We start from the raw sequence: 17,937 nt of genomic DNA, 5'->3' as shown, positions 1-17,937 counted from the left end.
CTTCCTCTGCGCCCTCATTGCCTTTCTGCATCACCTGGTGGTGAGGACCCTCCTGGGGGGGGATTCGGGGGGAGCGTGGGGCGCTCCTGGCGTGCAGCTGCTGGAGGTTCACCCCTGCGGGGCACTTCCCCCCATCGTGAGGGGTGTTAGGCCGGGACCCTGCCCCAGACAGGCAAAGGGAGATACTCCAGGTGGGTCTCAGTGCTGTGGCAAGGGGGTGGTTAGCTCCAGTGGGTCCTGTCCTGCATCTCCAGCGATTTGGGGGCAGGAGGAGCCATGTCTGGGAAGCTCCAAGAGCTGGGTTGCACAGGCAAGACCCTGCTTAGCCAGGCAGAGGGGCAGGCATCAGCCCATGGAGAAGGAAACCCTTTCCCCAGGCCCCGGCTGCTCCAGCTGAGTGGGGTGGGAGGGTCTTTACTGGGGCAACGGTGCCCTTGGTTGTGCAGCTGCAGGGGAAGCCCAGGTCCCTTTCCCCTTGGAGCTGCCCCATGCACAGGGTGGGGGAATGGGGGCAGCACCCCCAGACATACGGGGCCACTGAGCAGGATCCGTGCGCACGGGGTCACGCTGCTCTTGCTCTGTTTCAGATCCATCTCTGGAGCTGGAGGGCGGGAAAAGGCAAAGGTAACGCGTGCCGCGATCTCCCTGTGGCACCGATGCCTGCCTGGGACAGGCCACGGCCTGGCCCGAGCTCAGGGATGTGGGAGCAGGAGCCGTGGGTGGAGCAGGGGAGGGGGCACGGCGTCATTCACCCCCTCTCTTTCTGTGCCAGGGCCCGGGGAGCAGCAGGCCCAGGGCACCAGAAGCCGTGGCCTCCACCACCAGCCGTGCTGCCCTGCCCCCCTGCGTGCCCAGGGGCCACCCAGAGCCGAGGCAACGCAGCCCCCGCCGCCGATGCCACCCTCCACGTCCCAGCTGCGTGAGAGAGACGCCGCGGAGCCCCGGCAGCTCCGGCTGCAGCCCGGCGTGCGCACGGCGCTGCGGAGCCACGTGGCCAAGAAGGGCACGGAGATCCGGCTGGAAGCCCTCCCGGCCGTGGCCCGGCAGTCGTGGAGGCGGCTGCGGCATCGCTCCTGGCCGGCCCTGCCCAAGCCCATCGGGGCAGGGGCTGGCACCCTCCAGCCGCGAAGCGCCGCCCTGCCCTTTGCGCTGCCCGAGGCCGTGGGCCGCATCCAGCTGACCATGCAGCGGCAGCGCCTGGACTCCCGCCTGGGCCTCACGATGCTCCACGTCGACTCCATCGGCAGCGGGGTGCCCCGGGCTCCCTCCGGCTGTGCTGAGGCTTTGGAGGTGGGGGTCCCAATGCTGGAGCAGCGAGAGGCCTGCCATCGGCCAGAGCCCATCGAGACGTCGCGGCAGGGCCCCAAGCACCTGGCCCCCGAGCTGAGGGCGCGTTTGCAGAGCCACGTGGCCAAGAAGTGCCTGGAGCTGAGGCTGGGGGCGCCGCCGGCCCCCGTGCACCGGTCTTGGCAGGCGGTGGCCTGGTGGGAGAGGGTCCCCCTGGCCAGGCCCATCCGTGCCAGCAACAAGCCCCCGCAGCCCCGGGCCGGCTCCCTGCTCTTCCTGCCCGCGGCCGCCCTCCATGCGCTGGACACCAACGTCCAGCAGAAGCACCAGGTCTTCCTCTGGGGGCTGCCCTGCACGGACAACCCTGCCCTGTACCTGGAGCCCTGGGCTGCAGCTATCCCCATGCCAGGCCCAGCCCGGACAGCGATTCTCCCTTCCCTGGGGGAGACCCTGGAGCGGCACGAGCTGTGGCAGTGGCTGCAGCAGGATTGGGACCTCCCCGGCGCTGTGCAGAGGTGCCGGTGGAATGATGCCAAGCCCCCTGCGGACACCAGCAGCTGCCTGCAACTCTATGTCTTGCCCCACAGCCGCTATTGCACCCAACTGCATGTGCAGATCCAGGGCACCGCAGCCCCCCCGGCTTCCCGGCGCTCGGCCCTGTACGGCCCGGTGCAGCTCGGCCCTGCTCGGGGCAGCAAGTCGTCCGAGAGGATGGTGCGCAAGGTGAAGCTGGCATCGACCAGGTGCCGGGCAGCAGAGGTGGTGGCAGCCCCAGAGACACTGGGCCAGGGCCTGGTGGGTGGTGATGCCCGCAAGCGCCTGGAGACCCACGTGCACCACAAGCGGCTGCAGCATGCCTGGGGGCTGCTGGCCCTGGTGCAGGGATCACTGGGTGCTTTTGAGGCTCTAGCCCCCGGCACACCTCCCCGGCCCTTGGCCCCACTGCAGCTCCTGGCCCCGGCGGCGGTGCACGTGCCGGCACGGAGGCCAGCAGGGCTGAGCGCCGAGGCCTGGCAGCGCCTGGAGGCCCACCTGCAGAGGCAGGCGGCCGAGCACCGGTGGGGGCTGCCCCGCCGCGTCCAGGAGTCCCTGAGGAAGCTGCGCCCGCCTGGCCCTGCTGCCCCGACCCTGCTCTGCCGCGAGGCCCTGGCCCCGGCGGCGGTGCACGTGCCGGCGCGGAGGCCAGCAGGGCTGAGCGCCGAGGCCTGGCAGTGCCTGGAGGCCCACCTGCAGAGGCAGGCGGCCCAGCGCCGGTGGGGGCTGCCCCACCGCGTCCAGGAGTCCCTGAGGAAGCTGCACCCGCCCGGCCCCGCTGCCCCGACCCCGCTCTGCTGCGAGGCCCCGGCCACGGCAGAGCTCGGGCACGAGCCGGGGGCGCCCAGCGGCTGGTGCTGCTGCGCTGAGGCCGGAGCCCCGCCGCCCGCCGGCGAGCCCGAGGGGGCCCGCAGCCAGGACGCCTCGCAGCCCAGCAGCGGGGATGAGCTCCCGGGCCCCCCCGGCGCCTTCCACCAGGCCCCTGAGCCGTGGACAGAGAAGGAGGCCGGCCCGGCCCCCGCTCCCAGCGGGGGCTCCTGCGTGCAGCCGGCAGGCTATGGGGAGCTGGACTCTGGCGGCAGGGAGATGGCAGGGGGCTGCATCCTCAGCAGCACTCGCTGGCTGGACACCCACATGGCACAGCGGGCGCTGGGCTGCTTCCTGCTGCCACCGTGCGTCATCGAGTCCCTGTCCCTGTTCACTGACACGGCGGCCGTGCGGGCCAGGGATGCCGCCCGCCACGGCCGGGCCCAGCTGAGCCGGCGCCTGCACAGCCGTGCGGCCAGGAACAGCGATCAGAGCGAGGTCCAGGATTCGGTGCCTCCCGATGCCCTGGGACGCTGGCACCAGCCGGAGGCCTCATGGGAGACGCCAGCCAGAGAGCCCCCGAGCCGGGCGTGCAGCAGCCGGTCTGCCACGAGCGAGGACAGACCCCCGGGGTCCCCCCAGGAGGTGCCAGGCATGGAGACGGAGAGCCAGGGGGACGAGGAGGCCAGCAGCAATGGAGCAGAGCCAGGCACGTCCCTGCCGCCCTCCGAGTTCAGCACCGAGAGCGAGTGGGAGCGAGTCGGGGGGGACTGGGACAGGGACGAGGCGGACGCCTGGGGCCGCGGGGGCAGAGAGGAGCTGAGCTTTTCCCCCAGCAGGAGCAGCTCAGAGGAGCCCCCGGAGGGGGGGGATGCCCGGGACCCCCGATGGGAACAGGGGGGTGCCTGGAGCAGGGACCCCCGGTGGGAACAAATGACCATCATCAGGCGCATCCTGGAGAAGCGGCTGGGCCTGCAGCACGGCCTCCGCTACTGGGAGCGGAGCCGGGAGCACGGCTGCGCAGCCTGGGCGCACGAGGCCAGAGCAGCAGTCGCTGGGGTCATGCAGCAATAAACTATTTTCCTACATTGCGACTGACCCTGTGCTCCCCCATCAGCCTGAGGGAGGGCGGGGGGGGGCAGGGCAGGATCAGGGCCACACCTGGGTGTGCACCCAGCATGAGAGCTTGGGGCTGGGGAAGGGCAAAACTGGGTGGGGGGTGAGAGAAGGACTCCAAAGCCAGGCCCTGGCTTGCTGGGCTCTGCGGCGCCCCAGCTCCCCGCCGCAGACCGTGGCCGTGCCTTGGGCTGCCGGGGGATTCCCAGGGCGGACGCTGGCGGGTCTGTCACCCGCATGGTTCAACGGGGAGCGGGGTTGAGCGGCCACTGTTGCAATCGGGAGCGTGTTGTTTGCCAATCCCCCAGGCAGGCCCAGGCTAATCTCCCGGATTAGCTGCAGAAGGAGCAGCCTGGGAAACCAGATGCACACACGTGGCCCTGCCAGAGCTTCCCCGAAGCCTCCACACCGGGGCACGTGGCAGCTGCCGGGGGGCAGGCCTGGGGGTGAGGGTTTCCCGGGCCATCTCTGCCCACGCTGCGAGCACGCTGTCTGGGGGCTGGGCCCGCAGCTTTGCCCCGCGAGGGCTGGCACGCCTGGGGGGAGCGTGGGGCTGGCGCCAGCTGTGAAGCCGCTGCGTGCCAGCTGCATTCCCAGTCCCCACATCAGGGAAGAGCCCCGAGGTTGAGTCCGAGCAGCAGCGAGCTGGAGAGCCTGGTCCAGCCGGCCAAGATGGAGACAGAGACGGAGCCAGTGCCAGGCAGGGACCCCAAGAGCCCCCAGACCAGCCCCAGGGAAGCAGATGGACGAGGGCTGGCCATGTCCGGTCGCTGCAAAAGGGGTTAGGATGCACTGGAGAGATTCAAACTGGTGCAAAAGAAGGCAAAATCCCACAGTCCAAACCAGTCTGAGCAGGGAAGAAATCCCTTCCTGCCCCAGCGCAGCATCGGTCTGAGCTAGAGCGCAGGGGCAAGCCCCTCCAGCCGGGACCCTGCGGGGCTGGTCCCAGCAGGAGCACTGGCCCAGCCCAGCCCAGCCCCAGCCCCAGCTGCAGCAGCACCAGCACCTGGGGGAGGTGAAAACAGACCCTGAAACGTGTAGCAACAAAGCCTGGGAAGCCAAACAGCCTCCACCATGCGGCAGCCTGGGGACAGCAACCGGGACCCACCCATCACCTGTCCTCGCTGCACAGCCAGAGCTGCCCCATCTGCGCCCCTCCAGGATCTTATCCCGCGGCTGGGACCTTCCAGCACCCGGGGGGATGTGGGCTCCGCTCCATGCTCCTGGTGCTCAGGAGTCCCCTCTCCGGTCCCCCCGGTGCAGCCGACACGGGCCATGGGACTGAGGGCACAGAGCAAATGGCCCAGGCTGCCACAGCCCCTGCTTGAGAGTCATGGCACTAAGGCTGCTGTCCTGCGCAGGGGAAAGCCAGGTGGGGCCTCTTGTACAAGGACACTGAAAGGCTTCTAGCCCAACGGCTGCTCCAGAGGAGGCTAAGCAGCAGTGCGTGGTTCAACATTGTGAAGGCAGCTGTTCTGCACAGCCTGCACTCAAGAGTTTGAAAAGAGCTGGCTGAGGTGCCCTCTGAGCCTGTAATGTGGATGTAAACCTGCCGGCACACCAGACATCTCACAAACAGGGAGGGATTGGTGGGGAATGTAGTACAGCAACTTGGGCAGCAGTGATCACGAGATGATCGAGTTCAGGATCCAGAGGAAAGGAAGGCAGGAGAGCTGCAGAGCACGGACCTCGGACTTTGAGCTAGGTCAAAGAAGACTTTGATTCATTTGGGGAACTGATGGGCAGGATCCCCTGGAAGGCCGGTCTGAGGGGCAGAGGAGCCCAGGAGAGCTGGCTGGACTTCAAAGAAGCTTTACTGTAGGGGCAGGAATTAAACCTCCTGATGCGCAGGAAGACTTGCAAGTACAGCAGATGACCAGCTTGGCTTAGCAGGGAACTCTTCAGCATGCTAAATCATAAAAAGGAAGCTTATAAGTGAAAACTTGGGCAAACAACTAGGGATGAGTATAAGAGCATTGCTCAGGCTTGCAGGGATGAAGTCAGGCATGAAGGGGAGCAAGAAGGGTTTCTACAGGGATGTCGGTAGCAAGAGGAGGATCAGGGAAAGTGCGGGTCCTTTACTGGATGGGGGAGGCAACCTAGTGACAGAGGATGCGGAAAAGACCAAAGTGCTCAGTGCCTTTTTTGCCTCGGTCTTCACGGGCAAGGGCAGCTCCCAGACTACTGCACTGGGCAGCCAAGGCAGATTAAAATTAATCACTGGGGCCCTGGGCTCAGTCCCCACCACAGCCCGAACCCCTCCCCCAACACACACAGTCTGCCCTCCTCTCCCCCGTCCTCCAACCAGTGCTGTGCCCTACAGCCAAGGTCTGTGTGTGCCCAACCTCCGCTGTTGTGGTCTTTGCGACAACCCAGACTGTAGCTGTGGCAAAATACACACCATGTTGCATATTGTCACTGAGTGTTGCTGACTAAGTTCAGCAGTGAAAGACAGGCGCTGCACGTGGCCGGTGAGGACTCTATCACTTGGCTTGGCAATTATGCACACGGGCTAGGGACAGAAACTCAAAAAGCCTGAGCCGGAATTGATTCAATCTTTGCAAGTTAATCTGACTTGACTAGGCTGAACTAGTTTGTAAATGCACAGACATCTCCTCTGGACTGAAGAAACGCAGGCACATGCCTGCAGGGGCTCAAGCTAGAAGCCAGGATGTGCTACAGCAGCCCTCCCTTCCCTTCACAAGGCTGAGCTGAGGGGGGCATGGCCAGGTCTTGGCAGGACACTCTGATTAGGGAGGGGATCCCACCCCCTCATTGCTCCTGACCAGCCAGCAGGGCGTTACACAGCATTTACTTATACAGCAGGGAGTTACACAGTGTTTATCAGCCCATCAAGAAAGCAAAAGCCTCCAATTAGTTCCAGCTTTTCTTTTAGTTCCAAAAAGCCCTAAGCAAACACTGTCCTTTCTGCCTTTTCCTGTCTACCTTACACAGACACTTCTCAGCATTAACTAGCATAGCACCTGCTGGCTATGGTCCGGGCTGTGGGAGATGGGAGGGGAATCCCTGCTTGAAGGTGGGGAAGTGGGGAGCAGGAGGAAGCCAGGCAGATGGTGCTGCCATCTCTGCCAGAGCTCCAGCCAGGGAGCAGCATCTGGGATGCTGGAGGACTCTGGTTTAACTTAAACCAGGAAGGGATCTGGGACACACATTGCAAAAACCTGTTTGACCCCAATCAGTTAAGTTTGATACCACATTCAACGAGGTTTATTTCAAGCCGGTTTCAGCCATTTTCAGACTGGTTTATGTGCACTGACTGTCTGTTCCGGTACAGCTTTAAACCAGTTCCTGATCACTTAAACCGGTTTATATGCAATGTCTGTTCCTATCCATGCTGACTGTCTGCATGACTGATCTACCACATGGAAGATGAGACGGAAGCACCCTCAGCAAGTTTGCAGATGACACCAAGCTGGGGGAGTAGTAGATGCACCGGAGGGTCGGGCTAGGATTCAGAGAGACCATGATAAATTGGAGGATTGATCCACAAGAAATCTCATGGGGTTCAACAAGGACAAGTGCAAAATCCTGCACTTAGGAGGGAGTGATCCCATGCGCTGGTGCAGGCTGGGGCTGACTGGCTGGGCAGCAGCTCTGCAGAAAAGGAGCTGTGCAGAAAAGCCATCTGTGCTGGACTCTCCAGCCTGCCCCTGTCCCTGTCCCTGCCCCTGCCCCGTCCTTCCTGCCGCGCGGCCCCAGCCCTGGGGGCAGGCTCCAGGGGAGCCCCCCAGTGCGGAGCAGAGCGGGGGAGACACCGCCCTGCACCCTCCTCTCGGCACAGCCCCGGGGTCGCCGGCTCCTCGTGCAGCTGCGGCCCCTGCTCCGCTCGAGATCTCCGGCCTGGCAGGCCACAGCCGGGACGGAGCCCAGACGCAGCGCGCTCCTGCGAAAGGCAACGCGCCCCAGACCAGTCCCGGGGTGGTGCTGGTGCTGGTGCTGCCCGCCCGGGGCCGCGGGGCGGCTCTGTGCCCAGCTCGGCTCCCCCGACGCGCCTCCGGCTACGGCTCGGCCCCCCACGCTCAGCCAGGCCCCGGCGGCTCCTCCTGCCTGGCCCGTGCCCCGCGTTGGCTGGGTGTCCCCACGCTTCCCGCGCGGGCCGGGGCTTCCCCTGGCTCCCAGCTCTGCCCTGGCGCGGCCCGAGCTTCCCGCCATCCTCCCCCCGGGCCGTGCCGTCTCCCGGGGGGGTCGGTGCTGCCGGGCACGGCGCCCACGGCCCCCGGCTGCACCCTGCATCTGTCGTGGGGCAGGGGCTTGGGCCCCTTTTCTGGGTTTGGACCCTAGCCTCCCCGTGGGCAGGGCCTCTTCCCCCAGGCCCGGGCCCCTGGGGTGCCCCCCCAGGGTCTGGCTCCGGGCGGCCCCGCTGGTCCACTCCTGCCTGAGGTCCCCGTCCCCAGGGCCGCACAGGACGTGCCGGGGGCTGCGCGCTGGAGCTGGGGGCTGCGCCCGTCTGCAGCCCCTCGAGGGCACGGCGAGGCGGGTATCCCCGGGGGGGCTTTGCTTTGGCACCACAGGGGTTAACGCCTGCCGTCCACGTGTCCTGGTCAGGGTGGCGACGGGGGGTGTTTGTGTGCGGGGGGCGGACCCCGACCCCAGCCTGCCCGGGGTGTCCCGTGAGTGACCCCCAGCCACCCCCTTGCATTTCCCAGCATGCCGTGCTGCAGGCGGGACCCCCTGCTCACCCCATCCCCGCACAAAGAGCTGGGAGGCCGGGGGCACGCGTAGCCCTGACTTCCAGGGCTCCCCCCGCCCCCCGCAGCGTTCCCTGCAGGGCCGTGCAGCCTGGGCCCGGGCCAGCCCCGTTCCCGAGCACGGGGGCTTTCCAGGCCCCTGGGGACTGGGCTTCAGGAAGGAGCCTGCGGGTCTCCAGCGAGCCGGGGATGGTGGGGCTGAGGCTGCCAGCGGTTCCTGGATGCATCCTCAGGGAAGCAGGAAACTGGGATGGAAAATCCCCCCTGCCCCTGCCCCTGCCCCTGCCCCTGCCCCTGCCCGGGGTCGGACGCTGGAGCCTGGGCTGATCCCGGGGTTCATGCAGCCCCTTGCTCAGCTGGCAGCTAGGGCACAGCTGGGTAGATTGGGGGCACCCGGTGCTGCATCTGCCTGGGTGGCAGGGGGTGCCAGTGTCCAGGGCTGGCAGGGAGCTGGCGGCACTGGGCCATTGGGGTCAGGCCCCCACCGGCATCCCCGGAGCATCGTGGAGATGGCCAGGGACCTGCACCAGGCACCTGGAAGGTGCACAGGAGCCCTGCACCAGGGGACAACCTTCCCCAGATGACCCCTACCCCTCCACCCCCGGCGACACTGGATGACCTCTGCCCCCAGGGGGGACCTCAGATGCCCCCAGGTCTGGCCTAGCAAGGCCGCAGCTCCCCCAGGCCGGAGGCAGCACGGGGGCACAAGGCAGGAGGCAGGTTGCAGCCTTCCTGGGGCAGGAGCAGGCACGGGGTGGGGGCTCTGCCAGGGGGAAAGAGCAGGCAGCTTCTGTGACTGCAGCAGCCTCCTGGCCCCTAAGACAATCCCTGCCCCGTGTGTTTGCACGTGGGTGTCCTTGCACACTCCTGTGATGCTCATGCCGGTGCACGATATATACACACATACAAGCCAATGGACATGTGCACATGTACACACAAACATACAAGCACACATACATGCACATGCATATACACAAATACATATATGTACTCAGGTGCACAGACGCATATATGGACACATGCACACGCACACATGGAGGCGTACATGCACATGCGCACACCCAGCATGCATGTATGTATGCATGCACAAATAGTGAAGAACACATGCACACATTTGCACACAGCTGCGTGCACCTATACATGCACATATACAGATGCGTATGCGTGCACACAACCTTGCCGTTGCATATCCTGGCGTGTGTGCACAACCCCTGCTCCCCATGCCCTGGGCACAAGCTGACTTGCAGCCCCCCACCCCACGTGCACCCGGCCGCTCCTCCCCACCACCCCGGGCGGCTCTGTCTCGGGCCTGGATCTGTGTGTTCACGCTGCCTCTTTGCCCCTGGCTCCTGTGCCCCCACAGCCTGTGCAAGCCTCACGTGTCAGGTGAGGACGGCAAGGCCAGGCCTTTCACACATGCTTAGCGTTTCCCTCGGCACTTCCCGCCCGCACGGGCCACGTTCCAGCCGGGCCCGGTGCCAGGCGCGGGTCAGTGTGGATCTGCTCCAAGCCACAAGGACACGGCCCCAGCCAGGGGCTTTCCAGGCACGGGACAACACGGCTCCTCGAGCGGGCACCGCGCAGCCCCTGGCATGGGGGAGAGCGGGGATAAGGCCAAGTGCCGCAGGCCCATCTGTGTGCCTGTCTCCAGGCCTGTCCGCCCCACACACCTCTTCCCCACAGCCGTGCTCCTACCCCCCGCCCCAGGAGCGTTGTCTACACTAGGGCAACCCGGGCTCTGCGCCTGCTCCTGCAGCTGAAGGAGTGGCAGGGACTCCTCAGGGGGAGCCAGGTCCCAGGGAGTCCTCAGCCCGTGGCCTGGCAGCTGCTAGGGGCAGCTTTGGTGCAGAGCCCAGGAGCGGGCTGGCAGACGGCCGGGGCCAGCCCCCGGGGCAAGAGCCAGGGGAAGGCAAAGGCTGTCTGGACCTGGGCACAGATAAGGCAGTTGGGCCTGGGGGTGTTGCACCCAAGAGCAGGGGGGGAGGCTGCCATGGCAGAGCCTGGCTGGGTGCGGGGGACATGCCCAGGCCGGGGCAGTGGGGCTGTGCCCAGGGCTCCCCGAGGGGTCTCCAGCCCCTGGCGCAGCCCCGCGTGGAGATGCAGCTCCTGCACCTGACTCCTGGGTCCACGGGGCTGAGCCTGGGCTCAGCTCCAGGGGACACGAATCTCCAGGGGTGCAAAAGGGGCTCTACTCCTGCCCCCGACTCGCAGGCTGCAGGGCCTGGGGGGCTGGATCCTCCCTTGGCCCGGCCCCTTGAGCCTCCCTCACATGGCTCTGGGCTGTTTGCCCCTCGGTGTGCAGGGAGCTCATGTTAAGGGGAATCCCAGCCCCACAACCCCCCTGCTGGAACCAGGAGGTGCTGGACAAGGTCTAGGGCAGTGGGAGGAGGGAGAGGGGCTGAGCTGGGCCCATGGCCAAGGGCCTCGTGCTCTGGCCCAGGATAAATACCAGCACAGGAGGGCCAGGGCCAGAGCTGTGTCCTGACTGCTCCCAGCTGCACCATGGATCCTCGCCTCCTCCTGCCCCTGCTGCTGCTGGCTGTCCTCGGCCTCCACCACACCCAGGGTAGGTAGGGCACAGCGCCACCAGGCCCCATAGGGCTTGGGGTGATGGCTGGGGGGCTCCAACCGCTGTCCCTGCTGCGGCAACATGTCAACTGGCCTGGCCTCCGCCACTGGCGCTGCATGGGCCCGGTCACATCCCCTGTCCAGGCACTGACAAAGGGGCTGGGGCGATCCCTGCTGCAGTCACGGAGCCCCAAGGCTGCTGTGTGTCCAGCGGGGCTGGGGCTGGGGCTGGGGCTGGGAAGCAGGAGCAGATGTGCATCCCCTTCCCTGCATGTAACCGAGCCCCCCGGCCCCTCTGCTTGTCCCCAGGCTCTGAACCTGCAGCCGACTGTTGCCTGAAGCTTGGCCTGAAGCCCATCCCCGACCGGATCGTGAAGTCCTACCGAGTCCAGGCCCCCGAGTCTGGGTGCTCTGTCCGAGCTGTGGTGTGAGTCCTGGGGGCACTGTGGGGGGACCTGACCTGGGGCTCAGCCCTGGGCAGTGCAGCAGGGAAGGACTCTGGGCCCCTGGTCCTCACCACCGCTGTCCTTCTGCCTCCGCACAGGTTCACCACCTACAAGGGCAAGAAGCTGTGCGCCCCCCCGAACGCACCTTGGGTCGCTGTCCTGATGGAGAGGCTGGATGGGAAGCTGCAGCCCCTTCGCCGGCCCAGGAAGCAGAAGGGGGGGAACAAGGCCCGGGGGAAGCAGAACAAGGCGTGAGAGGTGGGCACAGCTGAGCTGGGCTGTGGGGTGGAAGTGGCACGTGGTCCCCGGTACTGGGAGGGGAAGGGGCACCAGCCCTGCGGCCCCTTGCTGGTGCTGGGGCCAGCACCCGTGAGCAGGAATCGAGGGGGGCACCTCCTGTGCCGCTCATCCTGGCCTGGGGCTCAGGTCACGGGATGCAGGGCGGGTGTCTGGGGGAAGCCTCGGCACCCCTGTAACCCCCTCCCTGCTCTTCTCCTCCCCCAGGACACTTCCCCCCGCCCCACGGAGCCGGGCCGGCGTGAACGTCGGTCACCTGCGTCACATCTTCTGCCTGAGCTCTGCCTGCCCCGCGCCACGACTGCATCTCCCACCATGCCCTGAAGCCTCCTGCACCTGCCCACAGCTCTCCCGCTCGAAGCCCCCAGACGCTCTGCGCTGCACACCCAGGACGGAGGCAGCGCCATGCAGGCATGGGCATCCCCGGTCCAGCGTGGCGTCTGATCCTGGCAAGACGGGCCCCGACCCCTGCAGACAGGCCCCGGTGGGGCTGAACCGGACGCCTTCCCGCTTGCTGCGGGGTTCGTGGGTACGGGGTCCTTGGACGGACGCTTAGCACCAGGTCCTCGCCAAGCGCCCTGCCCTGCCCTGCCCTGCCCAGCACAGGGTTGCGACGTCTCCGACCAGGGTGGAAGAGCTGCAGCCAGCTGGAGCAGGGACCACGCGGGCAGTCACCAGCCCCGGGCAGGGGGACCAGGCTGCGCTGCACTCCGAGCCGTGGCCGTCGGAGCGGGGGCCTGTCCGTGCGGCTCCCAGTGCCAAACGCCTCCTCGGCCCCTCGCGCCCGGGTCGCTGCCCCTCCCAGGACTGTTTGCAAACCTCCACTGAGACTGTGAAGCTGCTGCCTGGCCCCGAGCTCCCCGGAGCCTCCCGCTGCAGCCCGGCCCGTGCTCTGCCCACAGGGTTCAGCCAATAAACGGGTTGTACAAACCAATGCAGACTTGTGCTGGTGCCTGGGGATGGGCAAGCGGGCTGGGGGTGAGGGGCCTGGGCTGGGGATTAAGACCCTGCTCCGGCTGAGCGGCGGTCCAGGTGTCTATATTACAGCACTCCTGTCCTCAGCAGCTATCGCAGAGAGCAGGGTCGTTGTACCCCTTGTGCAGAAGGGCAAACTGAGGCGCAAGGAGGAAAAGGGATTTGCCAGAGGACACCTGAGAGATTGGTGGCGGAGTCAGGGTGAGCACCTAGCTCACCCACCACTAGTCCAGGCGGCCTCCCTGCCAGCCCCTGGCCTCGGTGCTGTGGGGGAGCCTGGGTCCGAGCGGGGGGCTCACTGCTCACCCTTGGCCTTGACCCCCGCTGAGCCGTGCACCAGTTCAGCAGGCGGCGAGTGCCAGGGCCAGGTGCAGGTGCTGGTGCTCACGAGCCCCCTCAGCACCTCCTGGGAAGGATGCGTTCGGCCCTGCGCCCCCCACGCCTCCCCCCGCGCTTGAGGAGGGCTCACTGACGAACCCTGAGCCAGAGTCTATGCAGCCGGCGCCAGGCCCTGCACACAGCAGCTGCGGGGGAGGCTGGCACGGGCGAGCCCGGCTGGGCTGGGGGGACATGCTGTGCCCCAGGCTCCGCGGGGGGTCTCCAGGCCCTGGCCCGGCCCAGCCCAGCGCCGAGATGCAGCTCCTGCACCTCCGCATCATGTGACCTTTCCTAACTCAACACCCGGGCACCTGGGGCCTGCCCCAGATTGTCCCCCGGTCACCCATGGTGCACAAGAGTAGCTGTTAATGGCTCCCTGCTGCAACCACCCTGATGCCGCTTGAAGGGAACCGCGGGTGGCCCTTCCAGCACCCCCTGCCCCAGCACTGTCCTACCTACCCATCACCCCGCGGTGCTCCCTGGGATATTTGGTCTGGGGGTGGGGGGCAATCGGGGTTCATCCATTCAGTTTTCTGCTCAGCACCTGCCTTTTATCCGCTGAGCGCGTCATCGAAAGCCAGACGTAGGAAGATGTCGGGCGTTCGTGACCGCGATATGACTCGGGGGCTCCGGGCCCTGGATGTCTGGCGTAGAGCACGTGCTAATGGGACCGACAGCCCCGTGGCAGGCGCAGGAAGCAGAGGCAGGGAGGAGAAGAGGTGTAAGCCATGCGAGTGGGGGAAACTTCAGCCCCCATAACACCCTCCCTGCTCCTCTCCTCCCCCCAAGACACTTTTCCCAGCCCACAGAGCCGGACCAGCTGCGGACGTCTCCGAGCAGTGCCGTGTCTTCCACCCGATCCTGACTTCTGCTCCCCGGGCCACGGCTGTCACCTCCTGCTAGAAGTCCCCAGCCTTGCACACCCAGGATGGAGACCAATGCCCGGTCCAGCCTGGTGGGGTCTGACCCTGGCGGGACCGGCCCCAATCCCTGCAGACAGGCCCCGGGGACTAATCCAGCCACCTTCCCACCTGCCGTGGGGTCCGTGGGCACAGGGTTCCCATGCCTGGAGCAGCCCGGCGTGGGCCAGTGCCCGGCTGGGCCCCCGCCGTGGCCCCAGGATCCTGCAGCCGCCCGGCCCGGCCCAGCCCATGGGGTTCAGCCAATAAATGGGCTGTTCAAACCAACCGGCTTCGTGCTGGCGCTGAGGGTGAGGGGCCTGGCCTGGCTGAGGACCCTGCTCTGGCTAAGCCACAGTCCTGGTGTCTATACCACACAGCTCCTGCCCTCAGCAGCTCTGGTAGAGGGCCGGGCTGTTGTCCCCATTGTGCAGACGGACAAACTGAGGCACAAAGAGGAAAGGGGACTTGACACAGGTAACCTGAGAGATCTGTGGCAGAGTCAGGACTACATCCTAGACCACCCGCCACTGGTCCATGCATCCTGCCTGCCAGCTCCTGGCCGCGGCACTGTGGGGGAGCCTTGGTCCAAGTGGGGGGCTCACTGCTCACCCTTGGCCTTGACGCCTGCAGAGCCATGCACCAGTTCAGCAGGCGCCTCCCCCGCTTTGTTTCCAGCAAGGCAGCCGGTGCCCGCGTGCCCCGTCAGCACCTCTGAGGAGGGGGCTATTTGGGGCCGGACACTGAGCAGGGCCGAGCTGGAGCCGTGTGAGACCCGCAGGCCAATGCAGGGCATGGAGCAAAGAGGCCCCGGGACGTCCCTGCTTCCCCGGGAAGGTGCTGGAGCTTTTCCCTGCCGCCCACAGACAGGCCCCTGGGCTACGGCTGCGGAGACCCAGAGCAGCTGTCCCGTGCCCCGGTGCAACTGTGCAATGACACCTCCACCCTCGCTGCCGCGTCCCTGTCTAAATGCAGCTGGCTCTGGGGACTATTTGATGTCCTGCTGAACCACGGCGAAGCCGCTGGGATCTGTGGGTCGGTGGCCATGTCGTCAATGTCCTCCGGGTCCCACGTGAGGGCCCAGAAACGGTCCAACGTTGCACCCTGACTGAGCAGGTCCCGGCTGGTCGTCCTCGTCGTCGCACGACGGCATCCGGCGTTGGCGACCAGTGCCACGGTGACATCAACTAAAACAGGCTGGATCGGGGGCTGCCGTCGGCGTCCGGCGCTCGGGGTTGTGCCAGCTGTTCTTTAAAAGGCTAAAAGCTTAAAAGCATAAAAAGCTAAAAGCCTAAAACCGCCACTGGGTAGGGCGACCAGCGCCTTAAAAACACCAATAAATTACAGGGGACAACTAAAGAGAAAACAGGGTGTGCCCATGCGGGTCATAGGGTCAAAACGAGTGCTCCCGCGGGGGCACCGAGCAGAGACCCCGGACAGCGCGCACCGGCTCGCAAACGGGGGGAGCTCGCCGGCGGCCACTGCCCAGGGGTGCCCTGCCCGGAGACGCGCGCGAAGGACACCGAGGAAAAACGCCCCGAGGGCACCGGGAGAGGAGCCGCTAAAACTAAACCACAGGGCAGGGCCCGGGGACAAGCTGGGAGGCAGCTTGCGGGAAAGGCTCCTGCCCTGCGTCAGGGCTGGGCTGGGTGGGAAATGAAAGCAAAAGGTTGAGCCCCAAGTCATAAAGAGGAGGCAGGAGCTGGCAGAGGCAGCGGGGAAGGAGGCTGCACGCAACTTGCCTGGCCCCACTGCTACAGAGCCCAGCAGCGCCGGGAGCATGGCCCTGCTCGGCCTGGCCGTCCTCGCCCTCTGCGCCCTCCTGCCAGGTAGGGGACCCTGGCTCTGGCTCCGGGGCAGCTTGCTGCAGGGAGACCCGCGGGACAAGGGCAGGGCCTGGCAGGGGGCCCCGATCCCTGCGCCGACTGCGCTGGCAGTGTCCGGGCTCGTTAGCCCAGGGCAGGCTAACGGGCACGGCGAGTTAGCCTGCCCTGGGCTTCTGCCCGTGCAACCGGGGGGCTCCGGGAGGGAGCTGACGCCCCTGCCCCGGCGGCGGTGCCAGGGCGGGGCGGCCGTGCCTCGGTTTGCCCCCCCGCCCCGCCCACCCCACGCGGCTCTCCTCCGGCAGCGAGCGGCAGCAGCAGTGCCCTGGACTGCTGCCTGCGCACCAGCGCCGTGCCCATCCCCGCCCGGATCGTGCTGCGCTACGAGGAGCAGCCGGCGCTGGACGGCTGCCCCGTGGAGGCCACCGTGTGAGCGGGCAGGGGACGGAGGGGCAGATCCTGGAGGAGGGGGCAGCCGTGCCGGCGGAGCCCAAGTGCTGGAGGCTGCCGGGAAAGAGGGGCAGGGAAGCGCGTGGCCACTGCTGTCCAGGCCCCGGTCCCTGGCAGCTCTCGTGCTCGGAGAGCCGGAGCCAGCCCTGCCCCGCCGAGGCCCGGCTGCCCAGCCTGGCACGGGGCGAGCGTGGCCGCGCCAGGGCGAGGGGCCTGGGCGCGAGCGGCCGCCCTCACCCGGGGCCTCTCGGTGCCGCCAGGTTCGTCACGGTGAGAAGCCGGCGCCTGTGCGCCCCGCCACGTCTGCACTGGGTCCGGCACCTGCGGGAGAAGCTGGACAGGCGGCACGGCGGCAAGGTGAGGGCACCCGAGCAGGCACCTCGGAGGGGTGCGCGCACCCCTGCCCTGCCTCCCCTTCCCCTTCCCCTTCCCCCAGAGCGGGCACAGCGGCAGGGCCCGGGCTCGAGTCCTGCTCTGCCCTGCCCAAAGGGCCGGGGCCGCGCTCTCGAGGCTGGGGTGGGCAGGGCAGGCAAGGACGCGGCTGGGCGAGGGAGGGGAGCCCTGCGGGTCCCGATCCTGCAGCTCCTTCCCGTGGGATCTGCAGCGCTGGAGCGTGTAGAGCCGGCAGGGCGCCGCAGCCGGTGCCGCCCAGGATGGAGGAGCCTCGCCCGCAGCCGTCGGGACGTCCAGCCGCACCGTCTCCCCCAGCACCGACCCCACGCCCTGCACCTCCTGCTCGGCACCCCGCTCCTGGCCTGGGGGGCGGCAGGACCCGGCACGGCACCCCGTCTGCCCCCCGGGGCACCGCACCGGCCTGGCCCGGCAGCCCCTCGTGCAGCAGGCCGTGGGTGCCTGCGCTCCCGCCCTGCGCCGGGGGGCTGGGGGGACCCCAGCGGGTCGGTGCCCGCCCCCGCGCCGCGCTGCTCTGCTCCGCGCCGGGGAAATAAAGAGGAACAGGAACGCACGTGTCTGCTCGCGTCTCATGCTCGGGCCCCCGGGCATGGGGGCTGCGGGTGGGGACTTCCAGCGGGGCTGGCACGGGGCTCCTGCCCGGGGGAGGCGGCTGGAGGGCACTGGTGCCCGTGCCTGGGGCAGGCCAGAGCCATGTCTGCATTGGCCTTTGGGAGCCCGGGCAGCTTGGAGCTCCCCCAGACCCCGCGACAAGCCCCCAGTGCTGTGCAGCCGGGGGGGAGGGTTGAGCTGGAGGCTCTCGGGGTGGATGGGTGAACTGAGGCCCAGTGCAGACTGCAGATCCCCAGGGCAAAGGCATAGAGACCTCGTGCCCCCAGGGGTCTCTAGGATGGGGGCCACACTCTGGCCGGGGCTGCATCCCAGAGGGGTCGTGCCTATAGGCAGATCCCCCACAAGCCGGTCGAGCACGAGGGCCATGTCCCCTTGCACTCTGGCCCCTCCCTCGCGGCACCTTCCAGGGGGACCCATGTCACCCCAGTGCCCCCAGGGTGCTGGCATCCGCCTGGGACAGTCCGGCCCCGTGTCTGTGGTGTCCAGGAGGGCAGCCGGGTCCTGGATGCGGCGTCGGTGCCTGGACTACTCTGTGTGGCCTCGTCTGCCCCCGGAGACCTGGACTGCGCTTCAGCCTCGCTGCCCCCAGGCCAGGGGATGGGACATGCCCCCTCTCCGCTGCAGG

At 67.2% G+C, this 17,937-nt stretch overlaps 2 protein-coding genes across 2 annotated transcripts; both read left to right on the top strand.

The window, feature by feature from the left end:
* Positions 1-10,938: 10,938 nt before the first annotated feature.
* LOC149867907 (C-C motif chemokine 19-like) lies at positions 10,939-12,698 on the top strand. Its single transcript, XM_090037149.1, has 4 exons — positions 10,939-11,019; positions 11,331-11,448; positions 11,566-11,725; positions 11,972-12,698. The coding sequence occupies exons 1-3, from the start codon at positions 10,956-10,958 to the stop codon at positions 11,720-11,722; spliced, it is 339 nt and encodes a 112-aa protein (XP_089893275.1). The 5' UTR covers positions 10,939-10,955; the 3' UTR covers positions 11,723-11,725; positions 11,972-12,698.
* A 3,018-nt stretch (positions 12,699-15,716) lies between these two features.
* On the top strand, positions 15,717-17,245 carry LOC149867906 (C-C motif chemokine 19-like). Its single transcript, XM_090037148.1, has 4 exons — positions 15,717-15,845; positions 16,145-16,268; positions 16,550-16,646; positions 16,894-17,245. The coding sequence occupies exons 1-4, from the start codon at positions 15,797-15,799 to the stop codon at positions 16,906-16,908; spliced, it is 285 nt and encodes a 94-aa protein (XP_089893274.1). The 5' UTR covers positions 15,717-15,796; the 3' UTR covers positions 16,909-17,245.
* The last annotated feature ends 692 nt before the right edge of the window (positions 17,246-17,937 follow it).

Source organism: Crocodylus siamensis, chromosome 3, assembly GCF_052110815.1.
Source record: "Crocodylus siamensis isolate JL-2025a chromosome 3, ASM5211081v1, whole genome shotgun sequence".
Lineage (NCBI taxonomy): Eukaryota > Metazoa > Chordata > Crocodylia > Crocodylidae > Crocodylus > Crocodylus siamensis.
This window is presented reverse-complemented; position numbering and strand designations above follow the sequence as displayed.

What these genes read in the sequence shown, in the direction of transcription:
- LOC149867907 (XM_090037149.1), top strand. Translation starts at nt 10,956, where the DNA reads ATGGATCCTCGCCTCCTCCTGCCCCTGCTGCTGCTGGCTGTCCTCGGC. An exon ending in CGGCCTCCACCACACCCAGG is followed by an intron (nt 11,020 to 11,330) that starts GTAGGTAGGGCA and finishes GCTTGTCCCCAG; the next exon opens with GCTCTGAACCTGCAGCCGAC. An exon ending in TGCTCTGTCCGAGCTGTGGT is followed by an intron (nt 11,449 to 11,565) that starts GTGAGTCCTGGG and finishes GCCTCCGCACAG; the next exon opens with GTTCACCACCTACAAGGGCA.
- LOC149867906 (XM_090037148.1), top strand. Translation starts at nt 15,797, where the DNA reads ATGGCCCTGCTCGGCCTGGCCGTCCTCGCCCTCTGCGCCCTCCTGCCA. An exon ending in CCTCTGCGCCCTCCTGCCAG is followed by an intron (nt 15,846 to 16,144) that starts GTAGGGGACCCT and finishes CTCCTCCGGCAG; the next exon opens with CGAGCGGCAGCAGCAGTGCC. An exon ending in TGCCCCGTGGAGGCCACCGT is followed by an intron (nt 16,269 to 16,549) that starts GTGAGCGGGCAG and finishes CGGTGCCGCCAG; the next exon opens with GTTCGTCACGGTGAGAAGCC.